Raw genomic sequence first — 15,886 nt, 5'->3', positions numbered from 1 at the left:
AATGGCAGCTTAATTAGATTTGCTCAAGCTTCGGGCCTTATACCAAGATCTAAATGGCGGACTGCTGAAGACTACTTTAAGGCAAAGCAACAGGTAGTCGATCTTCCCTATCTGACGATACCTGTATACATATACAAGTATTTGTAGAACTAGATATTTAAAATTCAATTAGAGCCCAGGAAAAGTTTAGTTCATATATAACACATAGTCTTTTACTATTCAATTATTTTATTGTATTTTAAAATAAGTTACTTTTAATGTTTTAATTTAAATAAAGAATAAATAAATTAATAATGAAAATAACATTAGAAACAATAATTAGAACATATTAAACGTAAAAACACGTAAACAGATAATAAAAATATCTTCTTTACTCGCCTGGTGATTGGACATGGCGAGTAAAGAAGATATTTTTATTATCTGTTTACGTGTTTTTACGTTTAATACTGTATTTCCGCCAGCCCTATTTTACAAATAATTAGAACAGTTTACAATTTTAGTTAAAAGTAGACTTTCAAATAATTTTCCATTAATTTTAAGTATTAATTTTTACCTATTTTAAGGGAAACTAATTAAAAGATTTATTAGAGAGCGCATCAGACTTATTTAAGAGTAATAAATGAGAATTTATTTTAAATATCGCCGTATGTATTATGCATTAATTACAAGAGTTCCTGAATCAACGCTAATCTATGTAAAATCGAATGATTCTTACCTCGAAATATTTTGTATATAGGCCTAAGCGTATAGTTATGGCGCTAATACGAAGGTCGAATGTTAACAAATGACAAGTTTCCACTTAAAGATTTATTTATGTTACATCTAGAACCTGTTAAAGTTTCCTGAAATTGTTTCCTCGAAATTGGAATTTCCAGAACTTTTTATCGGATATTCTCATGATGAGAATATATTATTAGGTAAGATCGAAGTTATTTAAAGTAAAATTGCGTAAATTATCCTCCTCAAGTAAAGCTCCCTGTAGTCTGTATAATGTTTTGTTGATTTTATTAAAATACATTATGTAAATTACATTATATAGTTATATTAGAATATTGTATCAATTTAGGCAAATTAGTAATAATGTGCACTACACGCACTGTACTGTACATACTGATACAGCTATATTGATATATATATATATATATATACATATACATCAATACAGCGCCTTGTAATTGCGTGTTTCATGATTCCCTGAACGGGAATCATGAAACACGCAATTACACACACAATTCCCAATTGGGAAGTAATGGAAGTAATTGTTCCATTACTTCCCAATTGTAAACGCAAAACAAAAAAAAAATCTAATTTTGATTTAAATTGAAAATATAATAGAATAATTTTGTTTGTTTAGGTAAAAAATTATTTTTGGTAGAATACGTTAAATAACATGATTTTTTAATTTTTAAACTCACCACCTTATGAGCATTGAGTTCTTATTATTCTATAACAAAGATCGGCCAGATCCACAATTGGGTGAAGGTCTGCATAGCTCGGGCCTTATAATGGAACCCAAGTTACGCAGAAAAGATCACTTATGAACATTCTTGGTGATGCTTGTCTGAATTCGATCTGCGGTCATTTAGAGCACTAAACAGATCCGTTGGCCACGCGCAATCCCACGACAGACTACCTGTGTTTGAGGGTTTTATCTACTCGGCTACTGGATTTTTGGCTACTCGGCTACCAATTTGTTGGGCTACATTTATAAAAAAAAATTGTAGACCTATACATTCTCACTGAAGTCTGCTGTCTATCTATTCCTGATTTCGAGTGGAGTGGAGTTAAATAGATGACAATCGAAATTAGATTTGGAAAGTATACGTGCGGAAGGTCTAGATTAATTATATAAGAACTTGCGCTTTGAAACGGAAGTGACGTTTTTCAATTTTAAAATTTGACTTTGAACGGAGTTACATACATAACCGGCACGACTCAGTTGCTAACAGGAAAAGTATGATTTTATGATCTATATATTAACTGTTTACTATAATTTTTGATTTCATCTTAGGTGTGATATAGTATAATTACGTTATACAAATTAATTACTGTATCTACATTGAAATCTCTATATTTACATGTAGCACCATCTATTGGCAAAAGTTTTTAAAAATAAGAAGCTAAATATATAATTCATTGAAAACGGATACAATTAAAAAAAAAAGAAAATAAATATTATATTCACTTAATTACTGCGACAATGATATAGTAGACTCGCTATATTATTACTTTGATGAGTATCACACTTATATGGAGTCGAAACACATTGGCATTGGTCATGGATTCGCGTATGGACAATGCGCTTGCCACGTAGAAATTTCCGGGTTTTTTTTAAATCATTTTTGTGAGGAATAACAATCTCGCTCGTTTAAACGGTTTATTACCAGGAGTTGCAGAAGGTGACTTAAGTTACCATGCATTTACAACATGAGTGTACCTTGAGTGTACCTTGAGCATTTACAATATGAGTGTATTTGATTTTGTGATAGTGTCACAAAATCAAATACGGTACACTCATATTGTAAATGATTTGTGTTTGTTATCAGAGATAGGTTCAGATTACTCACCAGTTCTATTTGTACTTTCAATGATCCCATTTGTATTATTTGGAGTTTCTAATAGACAATTTTTTTTTTTTTTTTTTTTTTTTTTTGTAAATGTACAATATGGAGAGTTGAACTTAAATTTTCACTTGCTTGTTAGATTAGATAACGTTTTATCATATGAGAATCGAGGAACCCTTATATGTAATTGTCTAATGCAGGGGTGACTAACTTTTGTGTATATAAGATCTACTTTTTATCTTAAAAATATGTCGCGATCGACTTGTTGTCATAGGCATAGTCTAAGTGGGGAGAGAAAAGTGTGAAATACGTACTATGTTTATACACTGTGTTTCAGTACGAGGTACACTCCGGCGGGCTATGGGTAGATAAGCAAAATATATGTTTAAAACTATTTTTTATTTTTTAAATCACTTATTAAGTTGTCGAGATATAGGCTCATAATGAAAATAAATTTCCAGACCCAACTTTTGATATTTGCACCTACGAGTTCATTCCGTACAGGCGGTACCTAAAAAATTCGATTTTTCGACTCTTTTACAAAATTGATTTTTAGTAACTCTAAATATAATTTAATTCTTTTTATCAATTGCAATGTATAAGTTGTGATACTAGTTGTTCGTAAATATGAAAAAGTTGTTATAAAAATGCACACTACAGTTGATAATTTGATTATAAGATTTCAGTTTCGCGATTTTTTTGGCCAGGAAAATTTATTATTTTTAGACTTATTTTTTGCTAATCTACAATAGCTCGCGGGAGTGCAACTCGTATTGAAACACCCTGTATATCTACCTACGTAAAAAACAACATAATTATTTAACGGACCAATAAACTCACGTCCAGGGAAATTAAAACAACATGAGTAATTTTATCTTGAGGAAACCGTGTTTTATGTTTTCTTTCTTGCGTAGACACAACGCAATGACAGTTGATTTAAAACACTGGGCAAATTTTCATCCTTTATTCGGTTGCCCGAATAAAGGATGAAAATTTGCCCAGTGTTTTAAATCAACTGTCATTGCGTTGTGTCTACGCAAGAAAGGAAAAAAAACATGAGTAATTATTAACAATATTTATTAATTCAAATTAGCTAATTAGCTACACACACACACACACACACACACACACACACACACACACACACACGAGGGTCAAATTTGACACGATTTCCATACTTTCCCTTGTTATGTATACATAGGTCTAATAGCCGAAAAAGTAAAAATAAGGGTGCTGCTATAAAAGTTGACTTGAAAACTCAAAGAAGACCACGACAGAAGAAAGATTGAGACTGATTATTAAAATATAAAATAGGTATGTAATACGGATTTTAAAACAAATATATTTTGCATAAATTTATCTCTTAATGCAAACTAAAGTTATAATTTGATCAAAACATCTGCTATTTATTGTAGATAAAATTTAAAATGAACTCAGTAATTATCTTGGATATTTCATTATTCTATACGTTAATTTATTTTTTCGTTAATACAGATTATATAATATATTAAACAGTAACATAAAATTTTAATTTTAAGATAATTTAATACTTAATTATCCGTTGTTCTAACAAGTCTTACACAAAATATATCAAATAAAAGCATTTAAAACGTTAATAATCATAGTTTTTAATCTCGAAAGAACAATTTGTAAATGCTTATCGCATTACAAAAGATATTTTAGACGTGTCATCTGGGAAAATCCCAGGAGATGAAATATAAAAGAGGAGAAAAAAATTGAGATAAAATTAATAAACTATTATGTTCTATTTATTCCTATTGTTATTCATCATTTTGTTTCCATCACAGGTGAGAACTTCAATTATATATATATAATTCGAATATTTTCGAGAATTTTTACTATAATCGCTTGCCGATATTTTTAAATTACCATAATTCATTTTAATTATTTTGCATTATGGTAAAACACATTAAATTAAACTTAATAATGGCTGTGATCAATGGCTGAAAGGTCAATTTCATGTACACTGCTGGCCATTAAAATTGTTACACCAGGAAGGAAAGTAAATAGCAGAATCATGTTTATTGTACACATAAAGTGTAACGGACGTGATTAAATTGAAAGGTAATCTTGAGGTACAGAGCACCCAGCATGTACTGTATAGTACCTTTCACGCAAATTTTGCGTTTGTTGCGTGCAGCCTTCACAGTGTAGCAATTTTAATGGCTAGCAGTGTATATTATTTTCAGTTTGTTTTCGTATAAGATATTGTATAAAATATTTCTTTGTGAACATAATGGAGTTTAAACGAAATTATACTTAATTAAAATCAAAATTGAATTGATTAAAGTTAATTCTATTTATTGGTTACGCTATGACAATTTATCTATTTATTATTTGTAGGAAGCAAATAGTGAATGCAGGGAGGATAAAGATTGTGGGGAGGGAAGGTGTTGTATTTCTACGTACTGGGGAGGAGTCTGTCATACGTATGGAAAACTAGGTTTGTAGAATAAACTAGTTTTTTATCTTTTATATTATATATTATATTTTATTAACACTGGCATACAAATTATTCTCAGTGTCCGATAACGTGAAAGCATAAACGAATCATAATGAATATATACAAAACTTCAATTTTTTAATAGGCGACTTGTGTTTGCCGTTTTCATCTTTAGAAGACGAAAGACATATATATTTTTGTCCTTGCATAGAAGGATTAAAATGCGTACCGGAAGAAATTAGACGTAAAAATGGAGTATGTTTTAAAAATTTCGCTATTGTTAAAAAAGTTTATTTAATATATAACATTTTTATTTTAATATTTTATTTCAGAAAGTACAATATGTCAATGCTACATGCGCACATCCAAATGCCAAACCGATTAAAAATGGTGCTATTAATTTAAAATTATAAAAAACATTCAGTACTAATGTTTCTTATGATGAAATCTTAACATTAATTAAAAATTTTTTTATGATTTCATGACTCATGACGCGTATTAAAAAACTGTAGATAAATAATGAAATAATTTAAAATAAGAATAAAATAAGTTTAAAAAATACAGTAATATTTTTAATAAAATAATTTATTTTTCACGATTCGCGATGATATCAGCACTTCTTTAATATCCTCTTCTTCATCCGCTTAAGTGGAGGAAGGATGAACTAATACAATCGATTTTGTCGGAAGGTGCAGGAACTCGAAATCGATGGGAAGAGCAGAGGAATTTGGAGGATAGTTGTTCTCTCTCTGTCAGACTCTATCCCTTACGAGCGGCCATCCCATTTTGGATTTGGCTGAATACATGATGGGTTATGATAAAAGGATTTCTTAATGCCCACAAGGTGCTAAACATCACATATAATAGCAGAAAAATAGAAATTCTGCTTCTTATAAATGAACTGTTACACATTGGAACTATTGAAAAATAAGTCATAATTTGTCCTCAAGGTTATTGTATTTTGACACGCCATAAGTCCAAAAATAATATAAAAAAAAAAGACTCATAACATTCTATAAGCGTATGTGTACAAAGCAAAACACTTGCTACATTTGTCACATTTAACTTTTTCTTATTTTCAGATTCTAAAATTTACTTAAACTTTTCTGTTAGCAAACATATATTTTTATAAAACACATAGAAAATGAAATTATTTACTTTGCAGCTTATAGGAACAGAGAAAATTTCATTTGAATAATCATCATCCACTCTCACAAGCCCCACATAGGCCTATGTGGGGCTTGTGAGAGTGGATGATACGGTAATTCTGAAATAAGATTAGGCCTAATCTTATTTCAGAATTACCGTAAAAAAACTGATACTCCACTTAACAGCTTTTTTCTATATATATAATCGAGACGAGTTGATGGTGATGATAATAATAATAACTCTGCCGTGGTCACCACCTGGTCGTGGTGGAGAGCCCAGTAATTTTACTGATCCATAGGGTAATGCAGGCTGGAGCACAAGCTCCTGGTAGGGACACCCATGCCAGTAAGGTCTATGGGGAGAAATGAAGCTAAGAGTGACCACACCCACATTCTGTGGAGATATTTATTATGGTAATAACCAGATCAAAGTGTGATACCGGCTCGGACGTCGCCCGGGTTAACAAGGTCCGCGTTCGTGGGTTAGGCAGAGGCTCACGTTCGAAAAATAGGCCACAGTCTCCCCTGGTTACCGGTGGCGAAAGCAGCACCGGCCCAAGCATGGCTACTGCAATGCCCTCAACAGATGTGAGGAACCAACACAGCCTTGGTGTTTCTGTGGCAATGCATCCACAGACCACAAAGGCTGGAAAACCACGCCAACGGATGAAATGGACAGTAGAAATGAACGAGTTTATCATCCGTACTTATTACACGATCACAAAACTCGAAACAAACATGACAGCATACAGACAACAACTACACCATAAATTCACACAACAATATCCTCCCCTCACTGTTACCGAACAAAGGGTTGTTGATCAAAAAAGAACAATTATACACAACAACCTTATCTCACAAACAACACTTGAACTTATCAACAACAGGTTGCTGATCAAATACATCAACAGACAGAAACATCTAACATTAATGAAGATCATGTAACCTGTCAGGATAATCCAGCAACAAGCATTGATAATAACACACATACAACAATTACCACTAATGATACTACAGACACTTCCTCGTCCATCACTGATAACATAGACATGGATTTAGTTAATACGCTCTCACTTATATTTCAGGAAACACTCACTAAATATACAGGCACAGATCCCACACAACGACCACGAATACCAAAATTCAACACGTCAAAGGAAGTAGGAAAAACACTAAATTATGTAAACACTCACTTAATACCACACTACATTCATTCAATTTCTACACTCGCAGACATTCATACATTAGTTTATGCTGGGGCAGTCACAGTAGTGACACACCATGGACTGAAAGTACAGTCACAGACAAATACACAGAAAACACAATACTATCACAAGCCTGCCTGGCAGAGAAGAATAGAAACACAAATAAATGACATTAGACAGCAATTAGGCAGGCTGACACAATACACTAAAAGCAACATAACACCCAAATTAAGGAAACAGCTCAAAAACATTTTCAAGAAAATAAAAACACATACAAAACATGAACATCACAACACACACATTACAGAATACATTGATACACTAAAACAAAAACTTGCTGCCAAAGCACGTAGACTCAAACGATACAAAACATGTACACTACGAAAACAACAAAATAAATTATTTACAAACAATGAAAAACTCTTTTACAGACAAATTAATAACAAAGCAAACACTGATACACAGCACAGTGGCACACCAACAGAAGAAGAACTCACAACATATTGGTCTTCTCTTTGGTCCAGTGCTGTCACGCACAATGCTGATGCAGGCTGGATCGAGGAGGAGAACAGAAACTTGCACAACATACCAACTATGCCCTGTGCTGAAATAAACATACATGATTTCCAATACACTGTTAACAGAACACACAACTGGAAGACACCTGGTGTAGACAACATTCACAATTTCTGGTACAAAAAGTTTACATCACTGCACCAGGAACTAGCTAAACATCTAACACACATCATCATCAATCCACAAGACATGCCAAATTTTCTTACTCAGGGCATCACCTACATGAAACCTAAAAACAACAATACCACAGACCCCACACAATACAGACCAATTACATGTCTTCCAACACTCTACAAATTATTGACATCCTGTATCGCAAACAAAATATACAAACATGTTGAAGAACACGACATTCTAACGGAACAACAAAAAGGTTGCCGTAGAAATCACAGGGGATGCAAAGAACAGTTACTCATAGATTCAGTCATTCTACGGCAAGCACACAAACAACACAGAAACATACACATGGCATATATAGACTACAGAAAAGCATTTGACAGTGTTCCACACAGTTGGCTGCTACATATTCTACACATGTACAAAATACATCCATCACTCATTGCATTCTTTCAAAACACTATGCAGCACTGGAGAACACTACATCTCAGGATTAGTAACACTTCTATACAAACAAACCAAATTTTTATTAGGCGAGGAATTTTTCAAGGAGATTCCTTGAGTCCTCTCTGGTTCTGCTTAGCCTTGAACCCATTATCCAACATGTTAAACAACACGCAATATGGCTACAATATCAGATACGAAAAAAACAACACAGTATACACTGTCACATCTCATGTACATTGGATGACATAAAACTTTATGCATCCACACAAAAACAACTTTATCAACTCCTACAAATCACACATTCATACACCAAGGACATACAAATGGAATTTGGCCTAGATAAATGCAAAACACTTCACATAGAAAAAGGAATCCTGAAGAAAGAAGATTTTGCGCTTGGAAATGGAGACGTTATTGAATCCATGGAAGAGGGCGAGTTCTACAAGTATTTAGGATTCCAACAGGCCAAACTAACAGAACATACACAAATAAAGCAAAGATTAATTAAAGAATACCAAAGTAGGTTAAATGCTATTCTCAGAACACAGTTAAATGCAAAACACACAGTTAAAGCAATAAACACATATGTCATCCCAGTACTCACATATTCTTTTGGAGTTATACATTGGACTCACACTGATCTTGAGCAACTCCAAAGGAAAACAAGAACAACACTTACTAAGCATAAACAACATCATCCTAAATCCGCCACAGAAAGATTAACCCTTCCACGTAAAGATGGCGGACGTGGCCTGATTGACATAGTTAACCTTCACTACAAACAAATACAGTCACTGCGAGAGTTTTTCTACAAAAAACAAGAAACATCACAATTACATAAAGCAGTAACTCTAGCAGACTTGAACAACACACCATTAAACTTACACTCACATCATATGGACACAACACAACATATAAAAAGCATAGACACCATTAAGCAATCGTGGGCTCGAAAGGCACTCCATGGCAGGCATCCTTATGATCTGGTCCAGGATTTTGTTGACAAAACTGCGTCAAACAGCTGGTTAGCACGGGGATGCCTCTTTGGGGAGACGGAAGGATTCATGATTGCCATACAGGATCAGGTCATAAATACTAAAAACTACAGAAAACACGGTTAATGTTACCTTAGGTTCCGAGATGGCGGCAGTGGGAATTTTTCCCTATCTTGGCGACTGCGGCGGGGAAAAATTTTTTCCGTAGAGTCGTGACGTCGACGCCGTTGAGAATTTTTCCCCGTTCGGTTTCAACCCCGAGTTCGACGTTGCCGAGTATCCTCTAACCTCGAAACGGCGACGGTCGTGTGTAAATTTGCGACGGTAGAGGGAGCCTTTTCGTGACGTCGTGCGAGAGTAATATCGGCGGGAAATTCGTAGTGGTGTTACGAACGAATATGCAAATGCTCGATCTGTGACGTGTTTTTGTTCATTTCAATGCAATTTTATGCAAATCGACTAGTTTCCAGTTGGAATCGTTTACTGCAGTGTTGCGACGAATTGCGTATTGGAATAATTGCTGTGGTTTTTTTCTGGTTACGATATTTCATTTTTTTTCCTCACCACCTCCCCGCGTTTAGTTTATTGCCGATTATTCGATAATGAGTAGTTTTGCCGATTTGAGTTTCAACGACGAATTTCGGTCGAGTTGCACCACCCGTGATTTCTACAAGTCAATGGAAGACGACTTTTTGGAGCTATGTTTGCCTCCCCGTATCGATAACGCATTGAAATTACCGAAATTTGCTGTAAAATAGGCATACAGCCGACCAAGTCCGTTTGCATTCCGTGCGATTCTAAATGCAAATTATATCATCGGAGTAATAGAGAAAGCTGTTTCTTGCGATGTAGTAAGTGCGGAACGAAGACTTCTGCCTTTGAAGGAACATTTAAAAGTAAATTAGGCCACATTTCTTGGGGTTGCATTCTGTCGTTTATATGGCCAAGTAGTAATAAATCGAACACAGGGAAACGCCACTCGACCAATAAAAGAGCAGCCGAATCGAAAAAGAACAGGGAAGAAAAGAGCCGCACCAAGAGAAAAGGAAAGTATCCAAGCTGGCAAAACCGAAAAAAGAATGGATCGGAAAGGGGAAAAAAGTAGGAAAAAGTAGGCAACCACCATCGAAAAGTGAGTAAAAAAATTTTTTTTTTCTTTCGGTTATTTCGGTTAACGTCCGCGGAGTCTGCACAGAAATTCAAGATGGCGGCCGGAAACGCGGCCATCTTGAATCGAGGGAAAAATTTTTTCCCCGTCGCAGTCTCCAACGTAGGGAAAAAATTCCCCTGTCTCCATCTCGGAACCTAGGGTAACATTAACTGAAAACACATACTCAAAGATACAACACTCACAAATGACACATGCAGAAAATGTCATGTCATGCCAGAAACTATACAACACATCACTTCTGGTTGCAAGCTCTTGGCACAGACAGATTATCTACGCAGACATAATCAATCAGCAAATATAATACACCAAGAGCTTGCAAAGAAACACAAATTATTAGACATCCACGAGCTATACTACAAGTACATACATTCCAGACAGTATTGGAAAACAACACGCACAAAATGTATTACGACAGAGCCATAATCACAGATAAAACAATTTACCACGACAGACCAGACATCACACTCATTGACAAAGACAGTAAAATCACATACATTATAGACATAGCCATTCCAAACACTCACAATATACAAAATTCATGCACTGAAAAAAATAGCAAGTACACAGAACTCGCCCAGGAAATAAGGCATCTGTGGAGGATGGATAGAGTGATTATTGTACCTGTCATTCTCTCCTGTACAAGTGTCATACCACACAAACTACACAAAATCCTGGAAACATTACAATTGAATAGAAATACATACATCATACTACAGAAGGCCACTATATTGAATACATGCCACATTGTTAGGAAATTCCTGAATACAGACACTGATACACTTATTTAATTTTAGTTTTGGTTTGGTTGCTATGCCTTGACTTTGGTCCGGCATAGTACACAGTCACCGGTGTCAACTGAGTATAACCCACTAAACCCAACATAATAATAAGCCAGAGCCCATACGGTTAGGAGTTGAAAGTTGAAATTTGGTACACAGTTAGGGTACGTCATGAAATGTACACTAAGAAGGAATTTGTGGAAATTCCTCCTTGCGGGGAGAAGGAGACGGTTAAGAATTTTCCTGAAGAACTCGGATTCTATTGTACTGTTTTAGATGCAACTTTTTTGTGGAAAATCGAACATACGGGGTTGCAAGGCGTTTTGAACATGTAATTGATGCAAATGGATTGCACATTGAGCAAATGTTGTGAATAAAAACCTTTTGCGTATTTTCGTTTTGTGTTTCTTGTTATTCATGCGCCATTTTTTAACCTAGTGGTAAAAATTCGAACTAAGTATTTTTTTGAATTTTCCTTTTCTCATGGCCCATATAACATATATACCAAGTTTAATCAAAATACGTCGACGAGAACGGGCTCTAGACAGGTCTGAGTAGGGCAGCTTTAATTATAACCACATATTTTAGACCCATCTAAAAATTCTCTAATTAGTCTCGGAAGAGGGGGCCTAATTCTTGCACCCGGTGAAAACGGGTAAAATCGGCTATAATCTAATAAACTTAATCTTTGCTACTGTTACTTTTTGCTCGAGCAACGCCATGCTCATCTGCTAGTGTATATATATATTAATTAACTAAATATTCACTATAAAATAATCTCTAGCAGTTTATTAATTTTTAAATAATTACCTAAATTATAATTTAAATATTAATAACTTGTAATTATGACAATTGCTACTGCTGGAAAAAGTGCACGAGAGGACCTGTCTAGAATGTTTAAAAATAATAAATTAGAATTTCCGATTAATGTTGCTGAGTATATTTTAGATTAATAACAGGAACTCCCGAAAAATCTCTAAGGTCTATGCAAATTTAACGATTCTTACCTCAAAATATTTTTGTAGAGCAGATTTTTTATTATGTACTTATACGAAGATTAAATGACAAAAACGAATGAGTTTCAATCTTAAAGCCATATTTTTCTAAAGTATATTTTAGAACCGGTATATAATTTTCGAAAACTTTTTACTCTAAATTAAAACTTTAAAAATGCCATTATTTTATTATTATACTGTATTACTAAAAATATAAATACAGCTGTGTACTGAAATCCTGTCGAATGAGCCAATTTGTAATATTACAAATTTTTATAACACAACAATTGAACTAAACTGAAAGGCAATCACAAGCACAGATGAATTCAACGTCCCTTCCACATATGTCCAGTCTGAAAGGTGGTGACCTTTCTCTTTTCTATCCCCTGACCAAGCTCTTCGTTTTTCTTCGTGACCCCTCAGTTCTCCGAATTCTCGACAATCGCAGATGTGAAGTTAATGGGGAGGATTGCTAATGAGTAGCAGATTTAAAACTCTGCTTACAACTTCTTTCGAAAATACCTAACATATTTTGTAGTTTTGGTAATTTCAAGAAAATTAAATCGAAGATTAAAGCACTGAATTGTACATTTTTTGTTGCATTAAAATTAGTACTTATTTCATAATTTTTAAATACAGTACAATGAAGCATTGGTAAATTAAACAATATAGAGTATGAATTAAAATTTGACCAATTAAAATTCACTTATAAAATGTTAACTGCTTACAAGCAAATTATGTTAGAAAAACTTTTCAGTTTACTAAACACAATAATTGTTGTAAATGTCTTCGGTTTGGTCTAAAATTCGACTTGAACATGCGAAGATCTAAAGCACTCAACTGTACTTAAACATACGATAAATTTATAAATGGAATTTCAAAACTGGTCGTCCTTATTTATTCAAAATGTTGCCAAGTTATTCAATTCTACACAATGATAAAGATATACAGAATTATTAAATTGCAATGTTAAATTGAGTAATTATATTAGTATTAAGTACAGTACATGTGATTAACTACCATAAATTTTAACTTCATATACAAATATTTTCAACAATTCAATAATAGAAACAGCAATAATATATCCAAAGTGATCAGACAATATTAATTTGCTTCTTCCAAGGAATATGAACGGAATCGACGATACTAAGAGGAATGGGTAATACAATTAAACCGTTAAACACTGAGAATATCACAACTAAAACAATTACCTTAAAAAATACAATAAACAAATAAGACGGTCCGAAAATACAAAGTATTGCTCTCATGAGAGTAGATAAACATCCTTGAACAATCGGATATCCTATGCATTGCAAGGATGCTTTTATTTTCTCACTAGGATCTGTTTCTTTGCAATTTTTGTAAGCGTGAGCAATGTGCACCGAGTAATCAACACAAAATCCCGCGCTCATTATTAAAAACATCACAGAAATTAGATCTAAACCCATATTCCATGCACTTCCGTAACCCAAAGTTTGCACTTGAATACAAATAACAGTAAATAAAACAACAATACTGTAAGGTATGTCAGAAATAAATAAAAGAAATATTACAAATACCGACAAAACAGCAATTCCTACGGCTTTTAAGTACATTACAGGCATATTTAAATACTGATCGTAGAATACAAACCAGAAGTTATAAACAAACACATCATATTTGCTGTCAGCTGCAATTTTACGTAATTCTTCTAATAAAAATTTTTCATCACTTCCGCTTCTGACGTTGCGATATGCAAACAAACATCTCGATGCTATAATTTGATCACGTTCCTTATTCCACACGATATCACTTTCAAATATTCCATTGTGAAATTTTAAAAACACTTTTTTTAGTCCTTCTAGAAATCCCTGCGTTGTGTTTACATCAAAATCTTTAATCAAGTAATTTATTCTAGAATCACGAATATAAGACAAATATTCTCTCAACCAACATTCAGTATAATTGGGTCCAGTCGTGAAGGGAGCACTTTCGAATGTTTTTAAAATGTTTTCTATATCAATTTGAACGGTTGCATTTGAATAATCTAGAGTTGCATTAAACACTAGCATTACTCTCTGAAGATAATCGGTAAAATATTGATAATGCATTTTCATACATTTCTCACCATAAGAATGGAATGGAAAAACATTAGTATAATCCATTCCTTGTTTTATGGAATTAATATTATAAATTGCTCCTGCTAATAGACAAGTGAATGAAAATATTATTAATACTTTTATAATGTTATGACTCAAAAAACCACCCAATTTTTCGGGGAATTTTTTCATTTTCTTGATGACTTTTAGAATTTTTTCGATCTTTGATGTTTTTCTTTCTTCAATAGAAAAAGTATAAATTAAATATATTTGTAAAATTGTAATAAACCTATATTTAATTTATCGTATGTCTTTAAATATACTGTTTAATTTTAATGCAAAAAATTCTGCTAATGGATTCAAAAATGAGTAATCTAATGGATTCAAAGATAAAACGAGTATTACCCGGTGCAGTAGATATTTGCACAATTTATGTAATATTAGACTATTATTTAATAGTAATGTTTATACTTAAAATAATGAATGTTGCAAAAACTTAAGGAATTTATTTTAATATTTAAACACAAATAGTAATAGCAAATATTAGCGTTATTTCATACTTTTTAAATGTTCCTTAAAGTTTTTCTCTATTTATAACGTTCAAAACATTTAAAGTAATAATGTATTTACAGTCAAACCTGTTTTTATGCGGGGGGATAGGGACCGCATTAAAAAAACGCATTAAAAAAAACGCACGAAACTTCACGAGGGGCTATAAAAATAGTTTTCGCAACACAATTAAAAAATATTTTTTATGCGGTCAATAGGGACCGCATAAAAAAAGTCTCACATAGAAAATAACTCAAAACCGTACGAAATAGAATTTATTGACAACAGATGTCAGCACTTGACTGCATCGTCTGGTCTATCGTCTGTTTTACATATTTTTGTCCAGGTGGTGTTTTGTTGACTTAAAAAGTAAATAATTTCATTTTTCGCATATTCATGCAATAATATTACTATAATAAGTGCATTTATGGTATAATAAGTTTATTTAGCTATAATAAGTCAACGTGAGACATGACGTATCGCACGAGACTAGTCGCCAACTATACCGCACAAATTAAAAATCGCACGAAAAAAAACCGCACAAATTAAAAATTCGCATTAAAAAAATCGCACATAAAAAGAGCGCATAAAAACAGGTTTGACTGTATTTTTATTTGTTCATCTTTATATAAATAATGTATCATTCTCGTATAGGTAAAATATTTTGTATTATACAGTTCATGTGCTTTCTGAAAATAGGAGAACACAATCATTAAATGTTAGATACTATTGCATTAATAAAATGCTTGTGTTACAGATAGATTGTCCACAGGATTTTCTTTTAATTTTTTATTGAAT

The 15,886-nt window shown here is 33.1% G+C and overlaps 2 protein-coding genes across 2 annotated transcripts; one reads left to right on the top strand and one right to left on the bottom strand.

Moving 5' to 3' along the window:
• Positions 1 to 4,284: 4,284 nt before the first annotated feature.
• Positions 4,285 to 5,582, top strand: LOC136979244 (U1-hexatoxin-Iw1e-like). Its single transcript, XM_067275188.1, has 4 exons — positions 4,285 to 4,372; positions 4,929 to 5,028; positions 5,174 to 5,283; positions 5,361 to 5,582. Exons 1-4 carry the CDS (start codon positions 4,325 to 4,327, stop codon positions 5,439 to 5,441), a joined length of 339 nt encoding a protein of 112 aa, XP_067131289.1. The 5' UTR covers positions 4,285 to 4,324; the 3' UTR covers positions 5,442 to 5,582.
• A 7,973-nt stretch (positions 5,583 to 13,555) lies between these two features.
• LOC136979238 (patched domain-containing protein 3-like) lies at positions 13,556 to 14,551 on the bottom strand. Its single transcript, XM_067275180.1, has one exon. It carries the CDS (start codon positions 14,549 to 14,551, stop codon positions 13,556 to 13,558), a length of 996 nt encoding a protein of 331 aa, XP_067131281.1.
• Between the last annotated feature and the right edge of the window lie 1,335 nt (positions 14,552 to 15,886).

The sequence above is a fragment of the Centruroides vittatus genome, unplaced genomic scaffold (genome assembly GCF_030686945.1).
Source record: "Centruroides vittatus isolate TY-2023 unplaced genomic scaffold, ASM3068694v2 contig_6, whole genome shotgun sequence".
Lineage (NCBI taxonomy): Eukaryota > Metazoa > Arthropoda > Arachnida > Scorpiones > Buthidae > Centruroides > Centruroides vittatus.
This window is presented reverse-complemented; position numbering and strand designations above follow the sequence as displayed.

Bases quoted from the DNA above. Each gene is read 5' to 3' on its own strand.
- LOC136979244 (XM_067275188.1), top strand. From the start codon at position 4,325: ATGTTCTATTTATTCCTATTGTTATTCATCATTTTGTTTCCATCACAG. The intron at 4,373-4,928 runs GTGAGAACTTCA...TATTATTTGTAG, and splicing joins TCATTTTGTTTCCATCACAG to GAAGCAAATAGTGAATGCAG. The intron at 5,029-5,173 runs GTTTGTAGAATA...ATTTTTTAATAG, and splicing joins TCATACGTATGGAAAACTAG to GCGACTTGTGTTTGCCGTTT.
- LOC136979238 (XM_067275180.1), bottom strand. From the start codon at position 14,551: ATGCATTATCAATATTTTACCGATTATCTTCAGAGAGTAATGCTAGTG.